At 43.9% G+C, this 26,493-nt stretch overlaps 1 protein-coding gene across 1 annotated transcript; it reads left to right on the top strand.

The window, feature by feature from the left end:
* Nucleotides 1–6: 6 nt before the first annotated feature.
* LOC112070627 (titin-like) lies at nucleotides 7–26,155 on the top strand. Its single transcript, XM_070439058.1, is given in 32 exon segments — nucleotides 7–270; nucleotides 374–667; nucleotides 843–1,142; nucleotides 1,243–1,545; nucleotides 1,720–2,025; nucleotides 2,134–3,900; nucleotides 4,110–4,403; nucleotides 4,539–4,820; nucleotides 4,938–4,993; nucleotides 5,090–5,333; nucleotides 5,445–7,511; nucleotides 7,615–7,917; nucleotides 8,024–8,335; nucleotides 8,478–8,768; nucleotides 10,674–10,973; nucleotides 11,083–11,388; nucleotides 11,534–11,836; nucleotides 12,028–12,309; nucleotides 12,445–13,038; nucleotides 13,155–13,445; nucleotides 13,550–13,849; nucleotides 14,017–14,319; nucleotides 14,532–14,834; nucleotides 14,947–15,531; nucleotides 15,649–15,954; nucleotides 16,414–16,713; nucleotides 16,836–17,411; nucleotides 17,537–17,842; nucleotides 17,952–18,548; nucleotides 18,744–24,650; nucleotides 24,766–25,173; nucleotides 25,324–26,155. Coding segments are annotated over 32 exon segments (19,164 nt in total). The 5' UTR covers nucleotides 7–194; the 3' UTR covers nucleotides 25,626–26,155.
* Nucleotides 26,156–26,493: the final 338 nt, after the last annotated feature.

Below are 26,493 nucleotides of genomic sequence, written 5' to 3'. Positions count from 1 at the left end.
ACATCACGAAGACTTCCATCAGCATCGCATGGCAGAAGCCCAATTATGATGGCGGTAGCAAGATCACAGGATACCTGATTGAGAAGAAAGAGGGCCAGAAGGACAGATGGACGAAGGCTAACTTGACCAATGTTTCTGACACACATTATACTGTGACAGGACTTACTCAGGATGAGACCTATGAATTCAGAGTCATGGCAAAGAATGCAGTTGGATCAATTAGCAATCCATCCATCATTGCAGGCCCTGCAACTTGCGTTGATACATATGGTGGGTTATGTTCCAAATATGATAAAAYTAGGAATTGAACATTTCATTGAACATTCCATTGAACTATTAGTTAATGTAATGCATCTTATGTGTTATATCATAGGTGCCCCTGAGATTGAAATTCCTGATGAATATCGCGAGGTTGTGAAACACAAAGCTGGAACCACTGTCGAGCTTAGATTTGGAATCATTGCCAAACCAGCACCYACAATTGAGTGGTACAAGGACAGAAAGGAACTTGAGTCCGGTGCCCAGGCTCAGCTGGTACAGAAGAACGCTGCTGATAGTTCCACTCTTATCATCAGAGATACCACACGTCTCAACTCTGGAACATATGAGATGAGGCTCAAAAACTCTTTGGGCTCAGCATATGCCTACGTCAGAGTACAAATTCTTGGTACGTATTGCTCCTTATAATTTATATTGTGGTACCTATATGTCTACATTGTTGGCACAGTATCAAAAATCATATGGAAAATTACTCAATACAAACGTATCTCTAATTAGCAAATAACCAAAACAATTAATGTGCAAAGTGACATAGTATTCTTCAAATGTTTTGTCATTATTAGATAAACCAGGACCACCACCTGGCGAGATTCAGCTCAASAAGGTCACTGCTAACAGTATCACCATAATGTGGGATCCTCCTGAGGACGAGGGTGGCGCAATGGTAACCCACTACATTGTGGAGAAACGGGAGGCCAGCAGAATTCAATGGTCCATTATCTCTGAGAATTGGGCGGAATGTATTGTGAATGTCCCAAGACTGATCAAAGGCAATGAGTACATCTTCAGAGTCCGAGGAGTGAACAAATATGGAGTTGGAGACCCACTGGAATCTGAACCCGTAGAAGCAAAGAATGCATTTGGTAAGGATAAAACAAGCAACATCTGTCCAGCTACCTGAACATAGCTGGACAGATGTATTTTGGTCCCAACGTGATCTAACATGCATATATTTTTTTGCAGTTCCTCCAAGTCAACCTTCCAAGCCTCAAGTCACCATGATCACACACTCCTCAATGACGGTGGTATGGGAAAGACCTGGAATTGATGGCGGAAGTGACATTGATGGATATTACCTGGAAAAACGAGAGAAGACAAGCTTGCGTTGGTTCAAGGTTATCAAAAACACCATTCGTGATACAAGACAGAAAGTCAGCAACCTGCTCACAGGAAAGGACTATCAATATCGTGTATGTGCTGTCAATAAGGCTGGAGCTGGTCCATACTCCGAAGAGTCTGACCTCTTCAAAGCTGCTGATGCAGTTGGTATGTTATTCTCCTCATTGCCATCCTGGAACATAACATTTACATTRGGGATATTTGGCAGACYCTCTTATCCACAGCAACTTACAGTCAGAACATAGCATGTTTCATGTTTCTTCTACTACTTGTTCATTACATTTCTCTTACATTTGACAATGTATTTTTTCTTAATTTTAGACCCACCAGGTGAACCAACCAAACTCAGAGTGGTCGACTCCACCAAAACATCCATCACCCTGGGCTGGGTGGCGCCAGTGTATGATGGTGGCAGCGAGATCACCAGCTACATCGTTGAGCAGATGACCTCTGAAGAAAGGGAATGGGCTGTCATCAGCCACAATGGAGAAGTGAGGACAACAGAGTATGTTGTGAATCACCTGAAACCAGGAACCTATTACTTCTTCCGTGTATCTGCTGTCAACTGTCTGGGACCCAGTCAACCAATCGAGATGTACCAGCCTGTTCAATCCAAGGATATTCTTGGTTCGTATTCAAATATTCACAACATTCTATTAATATGTTAACATTGTACTTATTGCACTAGTATCAAATCTCTTACCTATTTTTCTATCTCTCCTATCTGTCTAACAGAGGAGGCCGATCTTGATTTGGATGTTCCCATGACAACTCAATACACTGCCAAGGCAGGAAGGGATATTGAGGTGTTTATTCCTCTGAAGGGCAGACCTGCACCAAACTGCACATGGAGAAGACATGACAAGAACATGGCCAGCGATGCAAGATACACTATCACCAGCACAGAACGTACAACAGTTCTTGTCATTCCAAAGGTCACCCGCGACGACTGCGGCAAATACTACCTGGAGATTGAGAACGGTGTTGGCGAGTCCAAGTTCATCACTGTGTCTGTCAAGGTTCTTGACACCCCATCCACTTGCCAAAAACTGATCATCAAGAATGTCACCAGAGGCAAGTTGACCCTGAGCTGGGAWGCTCCTCTYATCGARGGTGGTTCRCCAATCACCAACTACATTGTGGAGAAGAAAGACGCTAACAACAGAGCGTATACAGTCGTGTCATCAGAYTGCCCCAACACATCATACAAGATRGACGGTCTGTCYGATGAAATCGCKTACTTCTTRAGAGTGTCTGCTGAGAATGAGCATGGTACTGGTGATACATGTGAGACTGCAGAGCCAGTCAGGGCCACTGAGACCCCCGGACCAGTCAAAGAGCTGGTCATGACAGACGCTACTAAGACATCAGTGACTCTTCACTGGACCAAGCCCGACCATGATGGTGGTAGCTACATTTCAGACTATGTCATTGAGACGAAAACTAAAGAAGAAGAAACCTGGACTGTTGCTACAACATGCAAGCGTTGCACATGTGAAGTTACAAACCAGAAGGAAAATTCTGTTGTGAACTTTAGAGTGTTTTCTAAGAATGAGAAGGGCATCAGTGACTTCTCTCAGATTGGGCCCATAACAGTAAAGGAGTTCATTATTCCACCTGAGGCCAACATGATAGATTATCCAAATGGCGAACTCTTTGTTCGTGTCGGTCAAAACATCCATATTGAGATGCCATTTAAGGGTAAACCAAAGCCATCTGTTGGATGGATGAAGGAAAACATTCCTTTGAAAGAAAGTGAACAGATTCGCTTCCGTGAAACAGACAACAGAGTGTCTATAACAGTCAGAAGCGCAAAGAAAGAGAATGCAGGCCTATACACATTGGTTCTGAACAACAAGCTTATCAAGAACTTCTTTGACATCAATGTGATCACTCTCGGACCCCCCTCTGTGCCAGTTGGACCGGTCCGATTTGATGAGGTCAAAGCACAGGGCATCATTATATCTTGGGATGAACCACAGGACAATGGAGGTGGAGACATCACTTGCTACAGTGTGGAGAAACGAGAGATGGCCCAGGCTAACTGGAAGATGGTTTGCTCCAGTGTGGTGAGGACAACGTTCAAGATACCCAACCTGGTCAAGGGCACAGAGTACCAGTTTAGAGTACGTGCAGAGAACAAATACGGAGTGAGCGATCCTTTAAATTCACCAGACGTGATCGCCCAACACCAGTACATGCCACCAGGTGCACCAGGAAAACCAGTCACATACAACGTTACCAGTGACGGCATGACTATTCAATGGGAAGCACCCAGCTTTGATGGCGGCTCACCAATCACTGGCTACCATGTTGAGAAGAAGGACAGAAACAGCCTGCTGTGGACTAAAGTAAATTCCAGCATCATCTCTGCCCGTGACTACAGAATCATTCAGTTGATTGAAGGACTGGAGTATTCCTTCAGAGTCTATGCAGAGAATAATGCTGGCCTGAGTCCCGTCAGTGAACAGAGCAAACATGCCCTCGCAATCTCCCCAGTTGGTGAGTACAAAATATTTATGACTGTCTATGACAGATGTTATAATGTCTTGTGTAGCTGTTATAACGGCTTTATGAATGCATACATAACGGGGACTACAATAAAGTGTTACCTTGTCGTTTTTTCCTCAATGAACAGTCTGCTATCATGAACATACATACTTTGTGAACATACACTACTTCAGCAACCTGACCTTTCCTTTCCCCCCTAGATCCACCTGGTACGCCTAACGTCATTGATGTCACAAGAGATACTGTCACTCTCAAATGGGATATACCCAAGAAAGATGGAGGATTTAAGATTGTGGCATACAGTGTGGAGAGACGTCAAGGTAGAGGCAAATGGTTGAGATGCAACTTCACCGACATAAATGATTTGCAATTCACCATCACCGGACTTTCTGCTGGTGATCGCTATGAATTCAGAGTGATTGCCAGAAATGCTGTCGGTACAGTCAGTCCACCCTCACAGTCATCGGGCTATGTCATGACCAAAGATGAAAGTGGTAATTATACATTATATTAAATATACATTATACTGTACGTTATACAACCTGTTTATTTTGTCTGGCTATCTAAGTTTGTCTCTATGTGATTACATTTATCATTAATGTCATGTTTTTGTGTCTCTCTCTGTTTAGTTTCTCCCGACATTGAGTTCAGAGCCGACACTGCGCTTGTGTACAAGGCTGGTGAAAACATCAAACTAAACTGTAGTATCACGGGTCGACCAGTGCCTCAGGTCATATGGTACAAGGACGGTAAAGAGATTGACAAGATGATGTTGATTGATATTACCACTAACATCGGCTCCAGCCACCTGTTCATCAGAGATGCTGATCGCGACCATCGCGGAGTGTACATGGTGGAAGCCAAGAACAGCTCTGGAACAAAGACAGAGAGTGTCAACATCAGAGTCTCAGGTTGGTTTATAGATAAATAGAGTTACATCATTTATTTTCTCTCAAATTGTGATGCAGATGATTTAACAACAAGTGGGTGGATTCATGCTTACCATTAACAATGTATGCTTTCTTTAGATACCTCTGGACCACCTGAGGGACCAGTGCGTTTCACTGGTATCACTGCAGAAAAGGCAACTGTCTGGTGGAACCCCCCAGAGAACGATGGATGTGCTGCANCTGGACCACCTGAGGGACCAGTGCGTTTCACTGGTATCACTGCAGAAAAGGCAACTGTCTGGTGGAACCCCCCAGAGAACGATGGATGTGCTGCAATCCTCTGTTATACAGTGGAAAAGAGAGAAACATCTAGGATCTCCTGGGCAATGATGACAAGCAAGTGTGAAGCTTGTTCATTCAACGCCACCAAGCTGATCAAGGGKAACGAGTACCAGTTCCGTATCTCTGCTGTCAARAAGTTCGGAGTTGGACGTCCTCTRGACTCMGATRCATTCATTGCACAGATGCAATTCAGTAAGTRCCATCAAKCAACAASYTCTAAAGWGATSACTGACARYTAMAKTTATTTGTTATTAACTTCAATTATMWTMWWRWAKRAKAAKKAAKWYWTGTTTTGTTTCACAGCCGTTCCAGAAGCCCCAGGAACACCAGACGCCACAAATGTGACTGGAGACACCATCACAATAGGCTGGACAAGACCCAGATCAGATGGTGGAAATGAGATKAAYCACTACATCCTGGAGAGACGTGAGAAGAAGAGRTTGCAATGGGTGAAGGTTTCATCCAAGAGGCCAATCACTGAGCTCAGACACAGAGTGACACACCTGAKCGAAGGTAATGAYTATGAATTCCGTGTCATGGCTGAAAARGGTGCCGGAATCGGACCAGCAAGCAGCACATCAAGACTCTTCAAGTGCAGYGAGCCWACAAGRGCWCCAAGTGCTCCTTCWCTGGTGAAGGTCACCGACTCCACAAAGTCYTCTGTCACCCTGGAATGGATCAAGCCTGTGTTTGACGGTGGTATGGAGATCATTGGCTACGTCATTGAGATGTGCAAGGCAAGCCTTAATGAATGGCACCAAGTCAATAGAGCAACTTGCATCAACACAACATACACCGCTAAAGGTTTAACGGCTGGTGAGGAATATAGGTTCCGTGTGCGTGCAGTGAATGGGTCTGGAAAAGGAGAAGCATGTGTAGTTCCTAATCCAGTGCAAGCTGTTGATAGACTGACATCACCAGAAATCACACTTGATGCAGACTTCAAACAGACACACGTTGTGAAGAACGGGGCCACCGTCACTCTTCATATTGCCTTCTGTGGTAAACCAGCTCCGCTGGCTACATGGACCAAGGCAGGTGGAGAACTTGGTGTTATGGCAGATGTCAACACAACTGACACATACAGTACCTTGACCATTGAGAGCTGTACCAGATTTGACTCTGGAAAATACACCTTGTTGCTTGAGAACAACGGTGGCCGCAAATCTATCACATTGACCGTAAAGGTGCTTGATACACCTGGACCTCCAGGAGCTATCAGCTTCAAGGATGTGACCAGGGGAGCTCTGACAATGCTGTGGGACGCTCCAGCCAACGACGGCGGAGCCCGTATTCAGCACTACATCGTAGAAAAGCGTGAGGCTAGTCGTCTCAGCTGGAAGTCAGTCAGCGAAAAATCCTCACGCCAAATGATCAGAATGACCAACCTAGAAATAGGTGTACCTTACCTGTTCAGAGTCATCGCTGAAAATATGTATGGCAGAGGAGAACCCTGTGAGATGACTGAACCGATTACTGCAACTGAGGTCCCTGCTCCACCCAAGAGTCTTGACGTCATTGACACTACTAATTCTACTGCTATCTTGGCCTGGCTGAAACCTGAACACGACGGTGGCAGCCGCATCACAGGTTACATTGCTGAGGCCAAAGCAAAGGGCTCTGATCGCTGGATTGTTGGCGGTCAAACCAAACACCTAAAGTTAGTCATTGACGGCTTGATTGAGAACACAGAATATGACTTCCGCGTCAAGGCTATCAATGAGGCTGGTATCAGTGTCCCAAGAGATGCCTTAGCATCCGTTGTCATCAAGGAGCCCAAGATTGAGCCCACAGCAGATCTCAGTGGCATAACCAACCAGCTCATCACATGCAAGACTCACGATGCATTCACCATTGATATCCCCATCAGTGGTAGACCAGCTCCAAAGGCCACCTGGAAACTGGAGGAGATGAAGCTAAAAGAGACTGATAGATTGATCATCAAGACTACCACAGAAAAGACCACCCTGGTGGTAAAAGACAGCAAGAGAGCAGACAGTGGAAAATACTACCTCACTCTGGACAATGCCGCCGGAGCAAAGACATTTGCTGTTACTGTCAACGTTGTTGGAAGACCCACTCCACCAGTAGGACCCATTGAAATATCTGCAGTGTCATCAGAAGGCTGTTCATTGGCTTGGACAGCACCAGAGGATGACGGTGGAACGGATATAGACAACTACATCATTGAGAAACGTGAATCTGGATCTACATCCTGGCAAGTGGTGAACTCAAGTTGTAAACGCACCACGATCAAAGTTAGCCATCTGACCAAATACATGGAGTACACCTTCCGTGTCTCTGCTGAGAGCAAGTATGGGGTGAGCAAGTCCATCGAATCCTCAGCTGTTGTCATTGAGCATCCATTCGGTAAGTTCTATGTACCTACATGTGTTAAATAAATTTACATTTGCTGTAATAGTTTGAAAAATATACTAATGATGAATTGTTTTTATCTTATTCTCAATATCAGTTCCACCAAGTCCACCAACTCGCCCAGATGTGGTGACAGTATCTGCTACTGCTATTGGGATCAAGTGGGATCTGCCATATGCTGATGGCGGCAGCAAGGTGACTGGATACTGGATAGAGAAGAAGGAGAGAAACACCATTCTTTGGGTCAGGGAGAACAAGCTTCCATGCCTGGATACCCAATACAAAGTCTCTAGTCTCATTGAAGGCCTGGAGTACCAGTTCAGAGTTTATGCTATGAATATTTCTGGTCTCAGCAAAGCCAGTGAGGCCTCAAGATCAGTAGTGGCTTTGAACCCAGTCGGTAAGTGCAACATTGAAAAGGACATTTTTCTAAATATTTGGACTCTCTGGAATGTTCCATGTTGACCTTTGTACTGATTGTACATTCTCATTTTGTCTCCATGTAGATCCTCCTGGTAAACCTGAGGTGACTGATGTCACAAGGTCCTCAGTAACTATTGCATGGGGTATACCATTCAATGATGGTGGCAGCAAGATTGTCGGATACATCGTTGAGCGCAAGCCATGGAGTGATGATGAGTGGGATAATGCCCGCTGGTTGAAATGTAACTACACCACCATCACAGAGACTCACTTCACAGTTGGAGGACTGGGTGAAGCAGAAATCTTTGAATTCCGTGTCATTGCCAAAAATGGAGCCGGAGTTCACAGTGCACCATCTGAAACAACAGGACCGATCACCTGCAAGGACGAATACAGTAAGATACTACTGTTAGATACTGTTACATTACTGTCAAGTTTATGCATATGTATATATATATATATACACATATTTATATATTAATATATATATATATATATGTATTATTTTATAATTTATATTTTATTTTTGTCTTATAGCTCCTCCCAAGGCTGAACTTGACAGCTCTCTTGTTGGAGAGCATGTCACTATCCGGGCTGGATCAGACCTGGTCCTTGATGGTGTAATTGGTGGTAAACCCGAACCCATAGTATGGTGGGCCAAAGGTGACAAGGTGCTGGAGCTGGGAGAGAAATACTCCCTGACATACACCAGTTCAAGAGCCATGGCCATCATCAAGTCCTGCAACAGAAACGACACAGGAAGATACGTTCTGACCGTGAAGAACGCCAGTGGAACCAAGACAGCGTCTGTCAATGTTAAAGTACTCGGTAAGAACATAAAGTAGATACAAAGACATATACATTTGCAATGACATGGAAACAAAATAGTTTTCAACTAAATGTATTTTCACACTGACTATTACTATAATACAGTGGTGGTTGGTGCCGTTTAAGATGAGGGAGGACAATGATTTTTTTTAGATGAGCATGGTCTTACTGTATTTCTATTACAGCATGTTGGATGACTCTCATTCATATTCCATTCACCCAGCTCATTTTCCCTATACCCWTCATGAGATTGCTACAACGTAGCCTATGAATGGAAGTTTACAACGTAGGTGCACAGGTTGAGAGAAATTTGAGTAATCAAGGTGACAGACAGTGACACATTCAATACTGCCTTGAACACTCTTCCCTGCGTCTAGCTGATCTAGGGTGTAATCATTAGTCCAATAGTTGCAAACGAGAGTTCAGGTATGTTTATCCCCGTTTTGTTCTGTTTGCTTCCATTTAAGAATCGGCTGAATGACTACACCCCTGATCACACGCAAACACAGTTAACTTTCATAGCAGCCACATACATGATCACTTTGATAGTTGTAGCTATAATTCCTTCTTGCATCTACACGCTCTGGCACCGGTTACTTGAGGTAATATGTACATGTAGGTAGAGTTATTAAAGTGACTATGCATAGATAACAACAGAGAGTAGCAGTGGTGTAAAGTGGGGGTGGGGGGAGCAATGCAAATAAACTGGGTAACCATTTGATTAGATACTCAGGAGTCTTTTGGCTTGGGTTAGAAGCTGTTTAGAAGCCTCTTGGACCTAGACTTGGCACTCCGGTACCGCTTGCCGTGCGGTAGCAGAGAGAACAGTCGCATAGCTAAGTAAATGAAAGTGAAAAAATAAATATATATATACATAGCTCTCTCTCTTTTTTTTGTATTCTTTTTTTACCCCTTTTTCTCCACAATTTTGTGGTATCCAATTGGTAGTTACAGTCTTGTCTCATCGCTGCAACCCCCGTACGGACTCGGGAGAGGCGAAGGTCGAGAGCCGTGCGTCCTCCGAAACACAACCCAACCAAGCCGCACTGCTTGTTGACCCAATGCCCACTTAACCCGGAAACCAGCCGCACCAATGTGTCGGAGGAAATACCGTACACCTTGCGACTGTATCAGCGTGCACTGCGCCCGGTCCGCCACAGGTGTCACTAGTACGCGATGGGACAAGGACATCACTGCCGGCCAAACCTTCCCCTAAACAGGACAACTCTGGGCCAATTGTGCGCCGCCCCATGAGTCTCCCGGTCGCGACCGGCTGCGACAGAGCCTGGACTCGAACCCAGAATCTCTAGTGGCACAGCTAGCTCTCTCTCTTTCTCTCTCTCTTGCTTCTCCTTCATTTTTGAAGAAATTGTTGTGTTCAAAACTGTTCAACTATTGTCTTTCTCTCTCTTTGAGTCAACTACTCACCACATGTTATGCATTGCATTGCTAGCTAGCTGTAGCTTATGCTTTCAGTACTAGATTCATTCTCTGATCCTTTGATTGGATGAATCACATGTCAGTTCTTGCTGCAAGAGCTCTGATAGGTTCTCCGGAAGTTGTCATAATTACTGTGTAAGTCTACAGAAGGGGGTGACAACCATGAGCCTCCTAGGTTTTGTATTGAAGTCAATGTACCCAGAGGAAGACGGAAACTAGCTGTCCTACAGAGTGCTGTTGAGGCTACTGTAGACCTTCATTGCAAAACAGTGTGTTTTAATCAATTATTTGGTGACGTGAATATATTTAGTATAGTATAGCTTTCTCTAAAAAGGATAACTTTTTATAATGTTTCACAATTAAATTTTTATGAAATTCACTGTGGAGGATGGTCCTCCCCTTCCTCCTCTGAAGAGCCTCCACTGTTATAATAACACCATTTAATGTTTCACTCTGTAATTCCAGATACACCAGGGCCTCCTGAGGAAAAGGTCACAATCACCAGGGTGACAGATGAGAAGTGCACTGTGTCTTGGAAGATCCCTCTGGAGGATGGTGGAGATCTTGTCACTCATTACATTGTTGATAGACGTGAGACCAGCAGACTCAACTGGGTGATCATGGAGACCGAGTGCAAGACTCTGTCCTGTGTCAGCTCCAAACTGATCAAGAACAACGAGTACGTCTTCCGTGTCAGAGGAGTAAACAAGTTCGGACCTGGTGTGCCCTTGGAGTCCGAGCCTGTCATCGCCAGAAACGCATACAGTAAGCATGCATTCAGTGGCCATGTCATTTTAATAGATGCAATACAATTTTTGTCTTATTCAAAGCTCAAACCTTATTAAACATGTTTTATTTTCCTTTATCATTGCAGCTGTCCCATCACAACCTGGAGCACCAGAAGTCACGGCTGTAGGAAAGGAGCACGTCATCATTGAATGGATGAAACCTGAAAGTGATGGTGGAAGTGAGATCAAGAATTACCTGGTGGACAAACGTGAGAAGAGCAGTTCCAGATGGACCAGGGTCAATAAGACCTTTACCATCTATGACATCCGCCTGAAGATCTCTGGTTTGCTGGAAGGCAGTGACTACCAGTTCCGTGTTACAGCTGTGAATACAGCTGGAAACAGCCAGCCAAGTGAAGCCTCTCAGTATGCCTACTGTAGAGAGCCAACATGTACGTGATCAAAAAGTCATAGTCTAGATTTTAGTAACCATATGAGTTCTATCTTTATAATCTTACCGTTGACTTATGGTTGACTTTTGAAACACTGAAACACTGCTGCTGTTGAATGACTCATACTATATTTTGTGTTTTCCAGACACTCCAGCCCCTCCTTCAATTCCACGTGTGGTAGATTCCACCAAGCATAGCATTAGCTTGCAATGGACCAGACCCATGTATGATGGTGGCGCTGATGTTGTTGGCTACGTGGTGGAGGTGCTTGAGGAAGGGACCGAGCAGTGGTACAGGGCCACTCAGAAGACTTTGAAGACCAATTCGTTTGTTGCCACTGGACTTCAAAGCAACAAGAAGTACAGTTTCCGTGTCGCAGGAGTCAATAGCAATGGCACTGGGGAATTCAGCGAACCTAGTGTGGAAATTGAGCCTGTTGAGAAACTCTGTACGTTTGTTCTTATGCTTTTACTGTCAATAATTCACAATGGCAGCATTTTTGTATGTAAAGGGTTAACCTGGTATAACTGCAGTTTATACCAATGTCTACATTGAATCAAATACCCTCTTTTTAGACTTATAGTTTGTATATGTGCTGTTATTATGTTGTAAACGTGCTGTAATTCTTTGTCACAACAGCAATCCCTGATCTTGAGCTTCCTGATGATCTGAAGAAGATTGTGTGTCTGAGAGCTGGTAACACTCTTAGGCTGTTCGTCAATGTGGCTGGAAGACCGGCTCCTGTACTGACCTGGAGGAAACCTGGCATTGACCTGCAMAGCCGTGGGTTCATTGATACAACTGATAGTTACACTCAACTGATCGTTGAGAAGGTCCATCGTTACGATGCCGGCAAATACACCATTGAGGCTGAAAATCCATCTGGCAAGAAGTCAGCAACCATTCTCGTCAAAGTTTATGGTATGTTAGCGGTTACGTTGACATACTTAAGATGGTTAAATGATTAAGAACTATCTGTGAACCATATAATTACATATAGAATAGTGAATCATCATGTGCTGTGAACAGTCAGTTAATCCTTTCTGTATTTTCCAGATACTCCTGGACCACCTGGTTCAGTTAGAGTCAAAGACTACACAAAGGAGTCTGTCGTCATCACATGGGACGTACCAACTATTGACGGCGGAGCCCCTGTGAACAACTACATTATTGAGAAACGTGAAGCTTCAATGAAATCCTACAAAACAGTTACAACAGAATGCAYGAAGACCTTGTTCAGAATTACTGGCCTGGAGGAATCAGTACACTACTTCTTCAGAGTGTTACCAGAGAACATATACGGTGTAGGAGAACCATGTGAAACCCCTGAATCAGTGTTGGTCTGTGAAGTACCCAGCCTCCCGCAGGATCTGCACATTGTGGATATTGGAAAGTCCTCCGCCTTACTTAACTGGGAGAAACCTCTTCATGATGGTGGAAGCAGACTGACGGGCTACGTCATTGAAGCTAACATCGTTGGATCAGACAGATGGAGTGCAGTGGCCACCGTTAAACAGTCCATGTCCCGGCACACCGTCACTGGTCTGACAGAGAAGGAGACGTATCTCTTCAGAATCAGAGCTACCAACACCAGAGGAGTTAGCGAGCCTAGGGAGATTACAGGACCTGTGGTCATTCAGGAACAACTACGTATGTTATATTCCGATTCTTATGCTACACACATGGCAGTTAATCTATTTAATATATGAAAGGTTTGATACATCTTCAGATGGTCTAATTTTCCCTCAAAATATTTCCTTTTACAGTGGCGCCCTATATTGATCTGGCCGGCATTCCACAGAAGGTTGTCCATGTGCCAGCCGGCAAACCAATCGACCTCAATATTCCTATAAAGGCCAGACCTGCTCCAGTTTGCACCTGGTCCTTCAATGGTGTTAAAATGAAGGATAGTCTTGACCGGGTTAAGATTGAGTCTAATGGAAAATACACCAAACTGACTGTCCGTGAGACAACCATTGATGACACTGGTAGCTACACTCTTCAAGTAAAGAATTCTGTAGGAACTGCGACAGAGATACTTAAAATTATCATTCTTGGTAAGTGTGTGTGTTCTTGGTAAGCGTCCATACTTGTGTTTGTGTGTTCTTATGTTTTTGTATTGGAATATTCTAAATACAACCGTCTGCTTATTTCTGTCTAGATAAACCTGGAATACCTATTGGACCGATCACAGTTGATGCCGTTGATGCCACATCTGTAACGGTCAGCTGGGAGCCACCAGAGAAGGATGGCGGCGCCAACGTTAGTGGCTATGTTGTTGAGCAGCGTGACGCTCACCGCCCCGGATGGCTACCAGTGTCCGAATCTGTCACAAGACCCACATTCAAGTTCACCAGATTGTCTGAGGGAACTGAATACGTGTTCCGTGTGGCTGCAACAAACCGCTTCGGCATTGGGGGATTCTTGCAGTCTGAAGTTGTTGAATGCAAGAGTCTCAAGAGTAAGTCATCATAAATCCTAAAACACAGTACATTTCACCTTTTGACAAAATGTATTATACACTATAATTAAAACACCAAAACAATGTACTTCATTTTGAGGAAGTTAAAGGAAAGGGATGATGGTGGCTATAACCGATCTCATGTGAAATCTCGAATCTCTCCACAGCCGTACCCAGTGCACCAAACCGACCTGATGTACTGGATGTGACTCATGAGGGAATGACCATCACATGGCAGCCACCAGAAGAAGATGGAGGCTCCCAGGTGTCTGGATATATAATTGAGCGTAAGGAGGTCAGATCTGAAAGGTGGATGAGCATCGTTAAGAACCCAGTCACCATGACCAGATACAGATCATCAGGTCTGTGCGAAGGCAATGAGTATGAGTTCCGCGTGATCGCCCTCAACTCCAGAGGCTCGAGCAAACCCAGTATGGCATCTAAACCAGCTATCGCCATGGATCCCATCGGTATGCATATGTAATCCTGTCCTTAGTTGTTGTGTCCCATATTAGAAACATTGAAATAAGCAGTAAATTATGTAATTACTATGTTTAACTTTTTTGTAATGTGTTATTCAACGCAATGATTTATGGGTCAAAATGTCCTTGCAACTTAGTTTCTACCATTTTCAAACTTGTGTGTATGACCAAAACTATTATATTTGTCTTRATCTAAACAGAGCCTCCTAGTGCACCACAGTTCCCCATGGTCACAGACACAACCAGAACGTCTGTGTCTCTGGCCTGGAGTCCTCCAGAGGAAGAGGGTGGTTCTGTCATCACTGGTTATCTGATTGAGATGCAGAAGGTGGACCAGGTGGAATGGACCATGTGCAACACGACACCCATAAAGATCTGTGAATACACTCTGACGCACATGCCTCAGGGAGCTGAGTACAAGTTCCGTGTGATGGCCTGCAACGCTGGTGGACCCGGAGAGCCAGTCGAGATCCCAGGAATCGTCAAGGTTACAGAAATGCTTGGTAAGGGATAAAAATATGTGTATAGCGTGCCAGGAAGAGCTGAATTTTGTATTTTGCTTTTGAAGCTTGTGTCAAATGTGAACTAACTTAATGTCTGTTTGCTTCATTTCAGACTATCCCGATTATGAACTGGACCTCAAATATGAAGAAGGCTATGTGGTCAGACAGGGAGGAGTCATCAGGCTGTCTGTGCCCATCAAGGGTAAACCAGTCCCTATTTGCAAGTGGACAAAGGAAGGCCGAGATATCTCTCACAGAGCTATGATTGCCACCAATGATGATATCACTGAACTTGTGATCAAAGAAGCCCACAGAGATGATACTGGCACATATGACCTGGTCCTGGAGAACAAATGTGGCAGGAAGGCTGTCTACATCAATGTTAAAGTGATTGGACGTCCAGACGCACCGGAAGGTCCTCTTGAGTTTGATGATATCCAGGCTCGCTCTGTAAGAGTCAGCTGGAGACCTCCCTCTGAAGACGGTGGCTCTGATATCCTGGGTTACATCGTTGAAAGGCGAGAGGTATCAAAGGTAGCATGGTACACTGTGGACTCAAGAGTGGTGGACACAGCTCTGGTGGTCAAGGGGCTGAAGGAGAATGTTGAATACCATTTCAAGATCACTGCTGAAAACCAGTTTGGTGTGAGCAGATCTCTCAAATCAGATGAATGTGTCACTCCAAAGACACCGCTGTGTAAGTATTTTTGAATGTTCATAATTCTTGTCCTGCAACCATAAAATGTGTTTTCTTGTGTTATCACTCCTCAGTTCTTCTATTTACAATTATGCAATTCTCATTTCTATACAACAGCTCCACCAGAACCTCCAATCAACCCACCAGAAGTTATGGATGTCACAAAGAGCACTGTTGCTCTATCTTGGGGCAGACCAAAGGATGATGGTGGCGCCCGCATTACAGGATACTACGTTGAGAGGAGAGAGGTGTCCACAGAGAAGTGGGTGCGTCACAACAAGACACACATCACCACTACAATGTACACTCTCACTGGACTCATCCCTGATGCTGAATATCTGTTCCGTGTCGTGGCACAAAACGACATCGGTCAGAGTGAACCTGGACCAGTATCTGAAAATGTTATATGCAAAGATCCATTCGGTATGTATTTAATAGGCCTTTCGATTATACATTTAAAGCTGCAATATGTAACTTTTTGGGTGACCCGACAAAATGAACATAGAAATTATAGTTATAMATCTGTCAATCTCATTGAAAGAAAGTGTAAGAAGTGTTCTATGTGTGCTAATGATATGCTTCCTGTTCTTAAGTTTTGTTTTTGCGTCTTTTACGCTCAGTTTCAAACAGCTGAAATTACAATATTTCTGGTTATGGAACAGATATTTCACAGCGGTTTAGATGGTACAATGATTTTCTACACAATGACGTCTTGTTTTGTCAAAAACTGAAATTAGGCGAACTATTAGAATTTTAGCAAACAGGAAATGGCGATTTCTGCATATTGCACCTTTAATAATACATATAAATATTATAAATAATACAATACTTGAATAAGATGAATTTTTGTAATTGCATGGTTACTTCTCTCTCTTTGAATAGACAAACCCAGTCAACCAGGTGAGATTGATATAATCTCCGTTGCCAAAGACTGCATCACTATTCACTGGCTGCGCCCAGAATGCGATGGTGGCAAAGAGATCCTGGGTTACTGGATTGAGTTCAGACAGTCAGGTGAAAGTGCCTGGAAGAAATGCAACAAGGAGCGTTCCAAGGACAGACAGTTCACCATGGGTGGTCTGATGGAGGCAACAGAGTATGAGTTCAGAATCCTTGCAGAAAATGAAACAGGAATGAGTAGACCTCGCAGGACCGCCATGGGCATCAAGACTAAACTGAGCTGTAAGTTGGCATAATATTTTCATAAAATACTCTAAGCGCCTTAGATTACAAAAATCATTGATTACAAATTATCATTGCCATTCATTAGAAATAATGTTCATGCTCTGTTTATGTTTCAACAGTGGGAGAGGCTCCTAGTCTCAAGGAAGACATGGCAGATGTCATCACAAAACTTGGTGAATCAGGAACTCTGACATGCCAGATTATTGGACGTCCCCTTCCTGACATCAGATGGTACAGATATGGCAAGGAGCTGATCCAGAGCCGCAAGTACAAGATGAGTTCTGATGGTCGCAYCCATTCACTGACAGTGGCCACAGATGAACAGGAAGATGAGGGCATATACACTTGCAGGGCCGCCAATGAAGCCGGTGAAACAGAGTCCAGCGGCAAGCTGCGCTTGCAGGCCGCACCTGCTTTCCACCCTGGATTCCCATTGAAGGAGAAATACACTGCAGGGTGTGGAACAAGTCTTCGTCTCCATGTTGTCTACATTGGCCGTCCAATTCCTCAAATCATGTGGTTCTATGCAAAGAAGCCGCTCAACGCGTCTGAAAACGTGATAATTGAAAACACTGAGAGTTACACTCATCTGGTTGTAAGGAATGTACAGCGCAAAACAAATGCTGGAAGATACAAGGTGCAATTGACCAACAAATTTGGAACTGTTGAAACCACACTCAAGGTTGAAATTCAAGGTAACAATAATTTTTTTACTATTATTGAAATAATATAATTGCTTATTTTATAAACATAACCAATTTTTTGCATGACCAACAGAGAATTTGTTATCTAAATGTTGATTTTTACCATTTTTTTTCAGATAAACCTACCAAACCCGAGGGACCTATTGTTGTTGATGCTGTMTTGAAGAGCGCAGTGATCATCAGCTGGAAACCACCGAAGGATGACGGTGGATCAATGATCACCAACTACATTGTGGAGAAACGAGAAGCAAAGGAAGGCGAGCAGTGGCATCTGGTGTCATCATCAGTCTCAGGAAACACTTGCAGGATTCCAAATCTGATTGAAAGTGCTGGATACTACTTCCGTGTTTCTGCTCAGAACCAATATGGAGTCAGTGAGGCACTTGAAGTTCCTGGTGTTCTCATTATCAAAAGTCCATTCGGTAAGTATGCTTGTTGACAATGATAAATATATCACATAGATCATGTTTACTGTAACGGTTAAGAGAATAATGCACTTCTATGACATCGCTCTCATTGTCTGTTCCTCAGAAAAACCTGGAATTCCCATGCAGCCTGTTGTCACAGAAGTGACCAACGATTCTTGTCTTGTGTTCTGGAAACCACCAAAAGACGATGGAGGTGCAAAGATAAAGAACTATTTCCTTGAAAAACGAGAGAAGAAACAGAACAAATGGATCACTTGTACATCCAATAAAATCCATGAGACACATTTCGCTGTAAAAGGCCTTCTTGAGGGCTTTGAGTATGAGTTCCGTGTGAAATGTGAAAACATGGGTGGTGAGAGTGATTGGAGTGAGGTGTCAGAGGCCATCATTCCCAAATCAGGTCTCACAATGAAACCTCCTGTCTTCAGAGAAGAAATGAGACCAGAGATGATTGTGAAGTTTAGATCCAATGCTACATTTGTCACCAAAATTGTTGGACATCCCATCCCCGCRGTGAAATGGTATAAGAATGGCAAAGAAATTGTTGCAGATGGTACCAAACTCAAATTGCAAGAATTCAAGGGAGGTTATTACCAACTTGTTATTGCTAATGCCGAGGACAGCGACGCAGGTGTCTATCAAGTCAGGGCAACAAACCAAGGAGGATCCATCTCTACAACAGTGAATCTGACTGTTGAAGGTAAACATTTMTGATAGGCTGTTGAAAAGTGTTTTAAGAGGACATTTTGTGTTACACATACATCTTTTGATAATAAAACAAGTTTGAATTCCCTTACATTTGATAAAAAATGTAGGTCATTTAGAATTGTATATACTGTATATATATAAGTATTGATATACTCAATTAATTTATATTCTTTCTTTTCTCCTCCAGTTCCTGCCAAGATCCACCTACCTCAAGAACTGCAAGGCATGGGAGCAGTTCATGCTGTAAAGGGTGAAGTGGTTACCATTAAGATTCCAATCAGTGGCAAGCCCGACCCTCAAATCCAATGGCAAAAGGGACCAGAGATCATGGGATCATCTGCTCACACTCAAGTGATTGTCACAAGATCATTTACTTCACTCGTCTTCCCCAAAGGAGTTCAGAAGAAGGATACAGGTTACTATGTAATCACTGCCAAGAACAGATTCGGAGTTGACAAACAGACCATTGAAGTTGCCGTGGCAGATGTACCAGATCCTCCTAAGGGCATTAAAGTCAGTGAAATCACTAGAGATTCCATCACTCTAACCTGGAGTCCTCCAGAAAAAGATGGCGGAAGCCCTATCATTAACTACATTATTCAGAAGTGCCCCACATCAGGTGACAGGTGGATCCGRGCWGGRKAAACCAACGAGCCTAAATACACAATGATCGCTCTGTTTGGCAAGACGAAATACCAGTTCCGTGTCATTGCGGAGAACCAGTTTGGTCTGAGCGATCATTCTGAACCAACTGAGCCTGTTACAACAATAGAAGATAAATCCGTTATCAGAAACTATGATGAAGAAGTTGATGAAGCTAGAGAAATCACCAAAGAGGAGGCACCACATTCATCAAAGATCAAGATGGTGGCTGCCCAGTACACAATWTCTGAAGAGCTGGCACGTGCCGGAACYTTTGGCGTTGTTCATCGCTGTGTTGAAAACAAGTCCAAGAAGACATTCATGGCCAAGTTTATCAAYATRAAAGGTACTGATCAGGAGCTGGTTGCTAGGGAAATTGAGACACTCAATCTRMCTAAACACAAGAACTTCATGTACCTACARGAGTCRTTTGACAGTTTGGAAGAAATGGTCTTGATRTARGAYTTRATCTCAGGRGTGGACATCTTTGAAKGACTTGGCACAGGCAACTTTGAGCTCTCAGAACTGGAGATTGTTAYGTACCTGAGACAGGTGTGCTCAGCTCTGAAGTTCTTGCACAAACTCAACTATGCTCATTTTGAAATCAAACCTGACAACATTGTCTACACCACAAGAAAGAGCACAAARATCAAAATTATTGAAARYGGCCAGGCTAGATTACTGACTCCTGGAGAAAATATCAGAATCAATTTCACTGCACCAGAGTARTGTGCACCTGAAGTCCACCGRCATGGWCTTGTCAGCACTGCAACTGACATGTGGTCAGTTGGTGTYRTAACGTATGTGCTCCTCAGTGGACTTAACCCRTTTGCAGCAGAATCAACCACAAAAATMATTGAYAATATCTCAAATGCAGAYTACARKTTRGACAGTGAGGCRTTCAAAGAGACCAGCKTCGAAGGRATGGACTTCTGTGACAGACTTCTMTGTAAAGACCTGAAGAAACGTATGACTGCTCATGAAGCTRTGGAACATCCTTGGCTTAGYTTGAAGCTGGAYCAKCTCAGCAKAAAYACTATKAAYACATTGAGACACAGAAGATACTACCAGACGTTGGTGAAGAAAGASAGAGAGACAATRGTCTCAMCAGCMCGTGTTGCTTTRGGTGGTGGKTTCAGYAYTTACAGAGGTTATGCAGTTGGCAAAGTCAAGATTGCGRACCCTYRAGAAGGTCTGAGAGCCGGTCCAGTCATGCATGGATCTTCAGAGGAYGGTGGYCATGTCAGATTTGTTTGCAACATTGAAKARTARGARGAAACCACAAAAGCAATMTGGTACTTTGGCACCCGCCAGTTAACAGCKAGTCACAAATATGAAATCAGCTACWTCAATGGAYTTGCTAGCATCTACGTCAAGGAAATTGAAYCATCTGACGATGGTGTCTACAGATGCAAAGTRYTCAGTCAGGARGGTGAAGATAYRYCCTATGGAGAACTCTTRGTTGAAACTGTGAGATGCTARCGTGAACACTTRATRGGACGCTCACTCACAAAGAAGAGAAAGCTTGATAAGCAAAGACTTATGCAYAGACCACCAGASTTCACTCTGCCTCTGTACAACCGRYCTGCTTACATRGGTGAAGATGTTCGTTTCGGTGTAACCATAACAGTGCACCCAGAGCCAACAGTAACATGGRTGAAGGCTGGWCAGAAAATCAAACGAGATGATAAYAAGTACACTTTCATTAGTGACAAGGGTCTTTATCAATTGATGATCCACAATCTTGACCTTGATGACGATGCTGAATATACTGTTATGGCCCACAACAAGTTTGGTGAAGACAGTTGCACAGCACGTCTTACAGTGACACCTCACCCTGTTAGTGAAGACACCATGAGGCCAATGTTCAAACGGCTGTTGGCTAACGTGGAGTGTGTAGAGGGCCATAGTGTCCGRTTTGACTTGAGYGTCTCMGGAACACCTGCACCAARCRTGAAGTGGGAGAAGGATGGCAGGCCARTGGAATTCAACCAACAAATCYCAGTTGTRCAAGAGGATGTAGACTATCACGTTCTGCATGTCAGAGAAACTCTTGTTGAGGATTCAGGTCTTTACAAAGTTACWGCAACAAACTGTGTTGGATCAGTGWGTTGCCAGGCRACACTGAAGGTGGACCGCATTACATARAAYAGYAGAGWATATAAGAGTGAGGCGGAACAACAGAAWTATGTTCAACAACAAATTGACAAGACACTGAAAATGGCACAAKGCCTTTCCACCACTGAAGTTACTGGARTCAACCKAGCGGCTCAAGAGGCTTTGAAACARGCTGCAGACATATACAAGCCYGSAGTGAGRACCAAACACTGRGAGGGRGAATTTGATATCACAGAAGAAAAACCATTRGTAKAMATCGAGGAAAGGAAACTTRGCATGCCATATYAAATTCCTGAGRCACGTGTCCATGATGCAAGTGCTCTGGATGAAGACCTGTTGATTAAACACTTTGTACCTTTGTCTGACATGAAGTGGTACAAGAAACTCKGAGATCAGTARGAAATGCCTGAGCGGATGGAGAAGATRGTACAGAAGAGACAGAAACGKATTCGTCTCTCCAGGTGGGAGCAATTCTATGTKATGCCCCTTCCTAGAATTACTGACCAGTARAGGCCWAGATGGCGTATRCCYAAGCTCACYCAAGATGACTTGGAAACAGTAAGACCAGCAAGACGGTCACCTTCTCRTGGATCKGAGGCATCCTTCAGYTCAAGAAGACGCTCCCTYGGTGATATGAGRGATGAAGAGCTTCTGCAGCCCATTGATGATTACCTSTCAATGAAGAAAYCTGAYSAYGAAAGGCTCCAACTTGASGAGGAGCTTGAACTTGGCTTCTCTGCCTCCCCACAAYGCAGCCCTGTCCGMTTCGAGTTYTCTGCTKTGCGTCATGAAGKWAAMAAACATMTTGCAAGAAGAGAAGTATCACAAGTAACCGAGCACAAGYTCAAGAGAACAYAAGTTTCACAGTTCWTGAGGAGGAGAAGATCACTGTCTCCTACATACATTGAGCTGATGCGCCCTGTTTCTGAGCTTATAAGAACTCCTCGCCCACGTCCTCTGGAGCCAGAGGAGATCATCGAAAGGAGATCCCCCACCCCTGAGAGGACGCGTCCACGCTCCCCCAGCCCCCCAGCTTCAGCTGAGAGATCCTCCCGCTCATCCTCAAGATTTGAGAGGTCAGCCAGATTTGACATCATGTCCAGATACGAGTCAAGAAAGGCTGCACTGAAATCTGAGCGCAAGTACCAGACGGTGACCCAAACACCCTTCAGCCTCGACCACGCCCCACGTGTGACTGTGAGAATGCGTTCCCATCGTGTGCCATGTGGTCAGAATACGAAGTTCACTCTGAATGTCCAAGCGAAGCCTGTGGCTGAGATCCAGTGGTTTCATAACGGACAACTGATTCAAGAAAGTGAGAAGTTACGCTTCACAAACATGAGTGGAGTGCTGTCTATACAGATCCGTGATTGTCAGGCAGAGGACAGTGGCACGTATCGTGCTGTTTGTTCAAACTCAAAGGGAGAAGCGTCCGACTATGGTATCCTTGATGTTTCTGGAGGTGAATTCTCCACATATACATCACGTCGTAAAGATGAGGATGCTCCACAACCATTTGTTCCTGATATCACAAAGACAGACCATTACCACATATCATCCTTCAAGGCAGCTTCCTCCTCAGCAACACATATGGAGGTGAAAGAAAGTAAATCAAAGTTAACTGAATCACGTGAAACATATGACAGATATGATTCATCTGAACGATTTATATCTGCATCTGAAAAATATGCTGCATCCGCGAAGTATGCATCAACTGAATACTTATCATCTGCAGCATCCTTATCATCAGCATCATCTGATAAGTTTCGATTGACTGAAAGATACGTGTCGGGTGAAAGACATGCATCGTCTGAAAGATCTGAAACATATTCTTCAACTGAAACAAAAATGAGGGCTATGGAGGCGTCAGAAGTTGAGCAAGTGACTGTTCATAAAGTTAAGTCAACTCTGGCAGCCAGAATACTGACTAAGCCACAGTCTGCAACAGTCAATGAAGGAGAGACTGCTCGATTCACTTGCGACATTGATGGCGAACCAGCACCAAGTGTTACATGGTTGCATGAGGGACAAGTAATTGTATCCTCTCATCGTCTTATGGTATCTACCACGCAGTACAAGTCTACATTTGAAATTTCCTCTGTACAATCGTCTGATGAAGGCAGCTACACACTGCTGGTTGAGAATGCTGAGGGCAGACAAGAGACTCAGTTTAGTCTGACCATTTTCCGAGCAATTGTCGAAGAGGAGGTTTTTGTTTCAATAAAGTCACCAGAGCCTGGATTCAAGTCTCCTGAACGAGTAGCTTCACCTKCCAGTGTTCCCCAAACCCCAACCCCATTAATCAAGTCTCCTGAACCAATCACCTCACCTCCTAGGGTGAAGTCCCCTCCGCCAGTCAAGTCTCCTGAACCAATCACRTCGCCTCCAAAGGTGAAGTCCCCTCCTCCTGTCAAGTCACCTGAACCAATCACCTCGCCTCCAAGGGTGAAGTCCCCTCCCCCAGTCAAGTCTCCTGAGCCAATCACCTCACCTCCAAGAGTGAAGTCCCCTCCTCCTGTCAAGTCTCCTGAACCAATCTCCTCCCCTCCAAGGGTGAAGTCCCCTCCTCCAGTCAAGTCTCCTGAGCCAATCATGTTGCCTAAGGGAGTGAAATCACCTCCCAGAGTCAAGTCTCCTGAACCAGTTGTCTCGCCTCCAAGGGTGAAATCCCCTCCCCCAGCCAAGTCTCCTGAACCAATCGCTTCGCCAAAGGTAGTGAAACCACCTCCCCAAGTCAAGTCTCCCGAACCAAAGGTTGTGAAATCACCTCCTCAAGTAAAATCTCCTGAACCAAAAGGAGTGAAGTCACCTCCTCAAGTCAAATCTCCTGAACCAAAAGGAGTGAAGTCACCTCCCCAAGTCAAATCTCCTGAACCAAAAGGAGTGAAGTCACCTCCCCAAGTCAAGTCTCCTGAACCAAAAGGAGTGAAGTCACCTCCCCAAGTCACCTCACCTAAGAGAGTAAAATCTCCACTAACAGTGAAATCCCCAACTCCTAAAGCTCCAAATATTATCCACCAACTCACAGCCAAAGCCTCAGAAGACACAGTGAGAATGTCCTGTGTATCTGAAAGCAGCGTGAGAGAAGTTGTGTGGTACAGGAATGGAATGAAACTGACACAGAGCAGCCACTATGAGTTCCATATGTCTGTGGATGGACATTGTTCTCTCATTATCCATGACCTCTCTGAGAACGACCAGGGAGAATACTCTTGTGAGCTCATTGCAGAASGAGGAGTCTCTACTAAATCTTCATTCTCATTTGTTGGCCAAGTGTTCCAATCCATCTACACTAAAGTCACAGCTTATGTGCAGCAGCAGATGGCCATGAAAGGTACGTTTTGCTGTAAAAAGCAAACCTCTTGATAAAACTAAATTCTGTACGAATTCTGTACAAGTCTGTATATTCACATTTCTAATGGTTCTTTGTCTCTTTTCTTCTATTTAAGTGAAAACCGAACAGGTATCAATGAGTCAAAAAGAAGCATCTATGGCTTTAGCCTCCCATACAAGTTCAGAACAGGTCGTTAAGAAAGAAATCCATGGAGGAGCTCAGATGATGATGATGGGGGAGAGTGCTGCTCTTAGCAGCATGCAGGAAAGCTTCTCTTCCCAATCAGTCCACATGGCTTCTTCATCTTCTATGCATCAGGAGACCTCTTTCAGCAGTTCCAGTATGGCCAGTATGTCTAGCATGGCTGCCATGGCTGCTGAAATGCAGATGGAAACCATGTCTCTATCTAGCATGTCTTCCATGACATCTTCCCATGCCATGAGCTCCAGCAGTATGGCTGAAATGATGAGTCACTCCCACCTAGAGGGGTCCTCCATGAGATCTATTGCACAGGGTATGCTAGGTAAGTATCTCATATATGCTTATGACATACAAGTCTTACAATGCATTATAGCTACATCATAATGCATTAAACCTTCAGGCTTTAAGTAAAATGTTACCCATATTTGTAGTAGTGCAGTTGCTAAGCATTTTTTTATTTGTGTTCTAACAGGTGCGACAGGGGCACCAAGAATCGAAGCTCTCCCAGAGGACATCACCATTGAACTTGGAAAGGTTCTCACCGTGGCCTGTGCTTTCTCCGGAGAGCCCACCCCTAACATCGAATGGTCTCGCGGTGGAAGAATGCTGCCCGGTGAGGAGCATGGCGGTAGGTTCCACATCGAGACCTCAGAGGACCTCACTACACTCATCATCACCAGTGTGAAAAAAGAGGATGCTGGAGCATACACACTCAAACTGTACAACGACTTTGGATCTGACACTGCAACAGTAACTATAAGCATTCGATCATAAAAAAACAGTTAATATAATTTATGTCCTCCCCCTTCCCTACTTTAATGCCTTTTTATGTATTAATTGAACAAAAAGAATCTTACTTGATAAAGACCTGGATTTCTGTTATTGTAAATATGAACTATTTTTATACCAAACTTGACATTAATTTATGCCAAACTAGACTAAAGTCTAAAGTTGTTATAAAATGTGCCATATTGGATAATTATGACTTAGGATTTTTCATCCATTTTTTCTGTGACATGTACATAATGTATATAGCCGAATTTAACGGTTATGGAAAATGTATGAATTGTTATTTATGACAATATTAACTGAAACAAATGAAACTGAAATGTTTAAAAGGAGAAAGTTTCGCATGAAACGAATACCCTGTTAAACCTGAAACTAAACTCTGTGCCTCAACAAAAAGTTGATGTCTTAAGATTGCCTCAACAGGTAGAGAGGCTCCCTGTTGAAGTTGACTAAATCAGAGAGATGAGATGTTAGACACTGTATGTTATTACCTGCAGTGTTATTATCATACTCCTATGACGGTAAGTGTTGGAATTCAAGCGTAGAATAGTAGTGGTCATGTTGATGATAGCAAAGGTGCCCTAAGAGTGATGCTTTAGGGTTAGAGGCTGCTGGTTGGTTTTAGCAGTTAAACATGGCTCGGCGTTCAAGAGGTTGGGTTAGAGCATGGGGTGTGTGTTAGGTTGGTGTGTGTGTTGTGTATTCACAACCTTAGTGAATCTCTGTGTTCTGGACTGGACTTATGTCATAACACCATTTAAATGACAATGTTCAACGTCGTCGAGCGGACGCTGCACTTGAGCTGAATAATTTTTGGTGCTCTGTTTCTGGCAAATGACTGCTTAATTGATTT

This window comes from Salvelinus sp. IW2-2015, unplaced genomic scaffold (genome assembly GCF_002910315.2).
Source record: "Salvelinus sp. IW2-2015 unplaced genomic scaffold, ASM291031v2 Un_scaffold1380, whole genome shotgun sequence".
Lineage (NCBI taxonomy): Eukaryota > Metazoa > Chordata > Actinopteri > Salmoniformes > Salmonidae > Salvelinus > Salvelinus sp. IW2-2015.
Note: the sequence above shows the minus strand (reverse complement) of the source record. Positions and strands in the feature narration are given on the sequence as shown.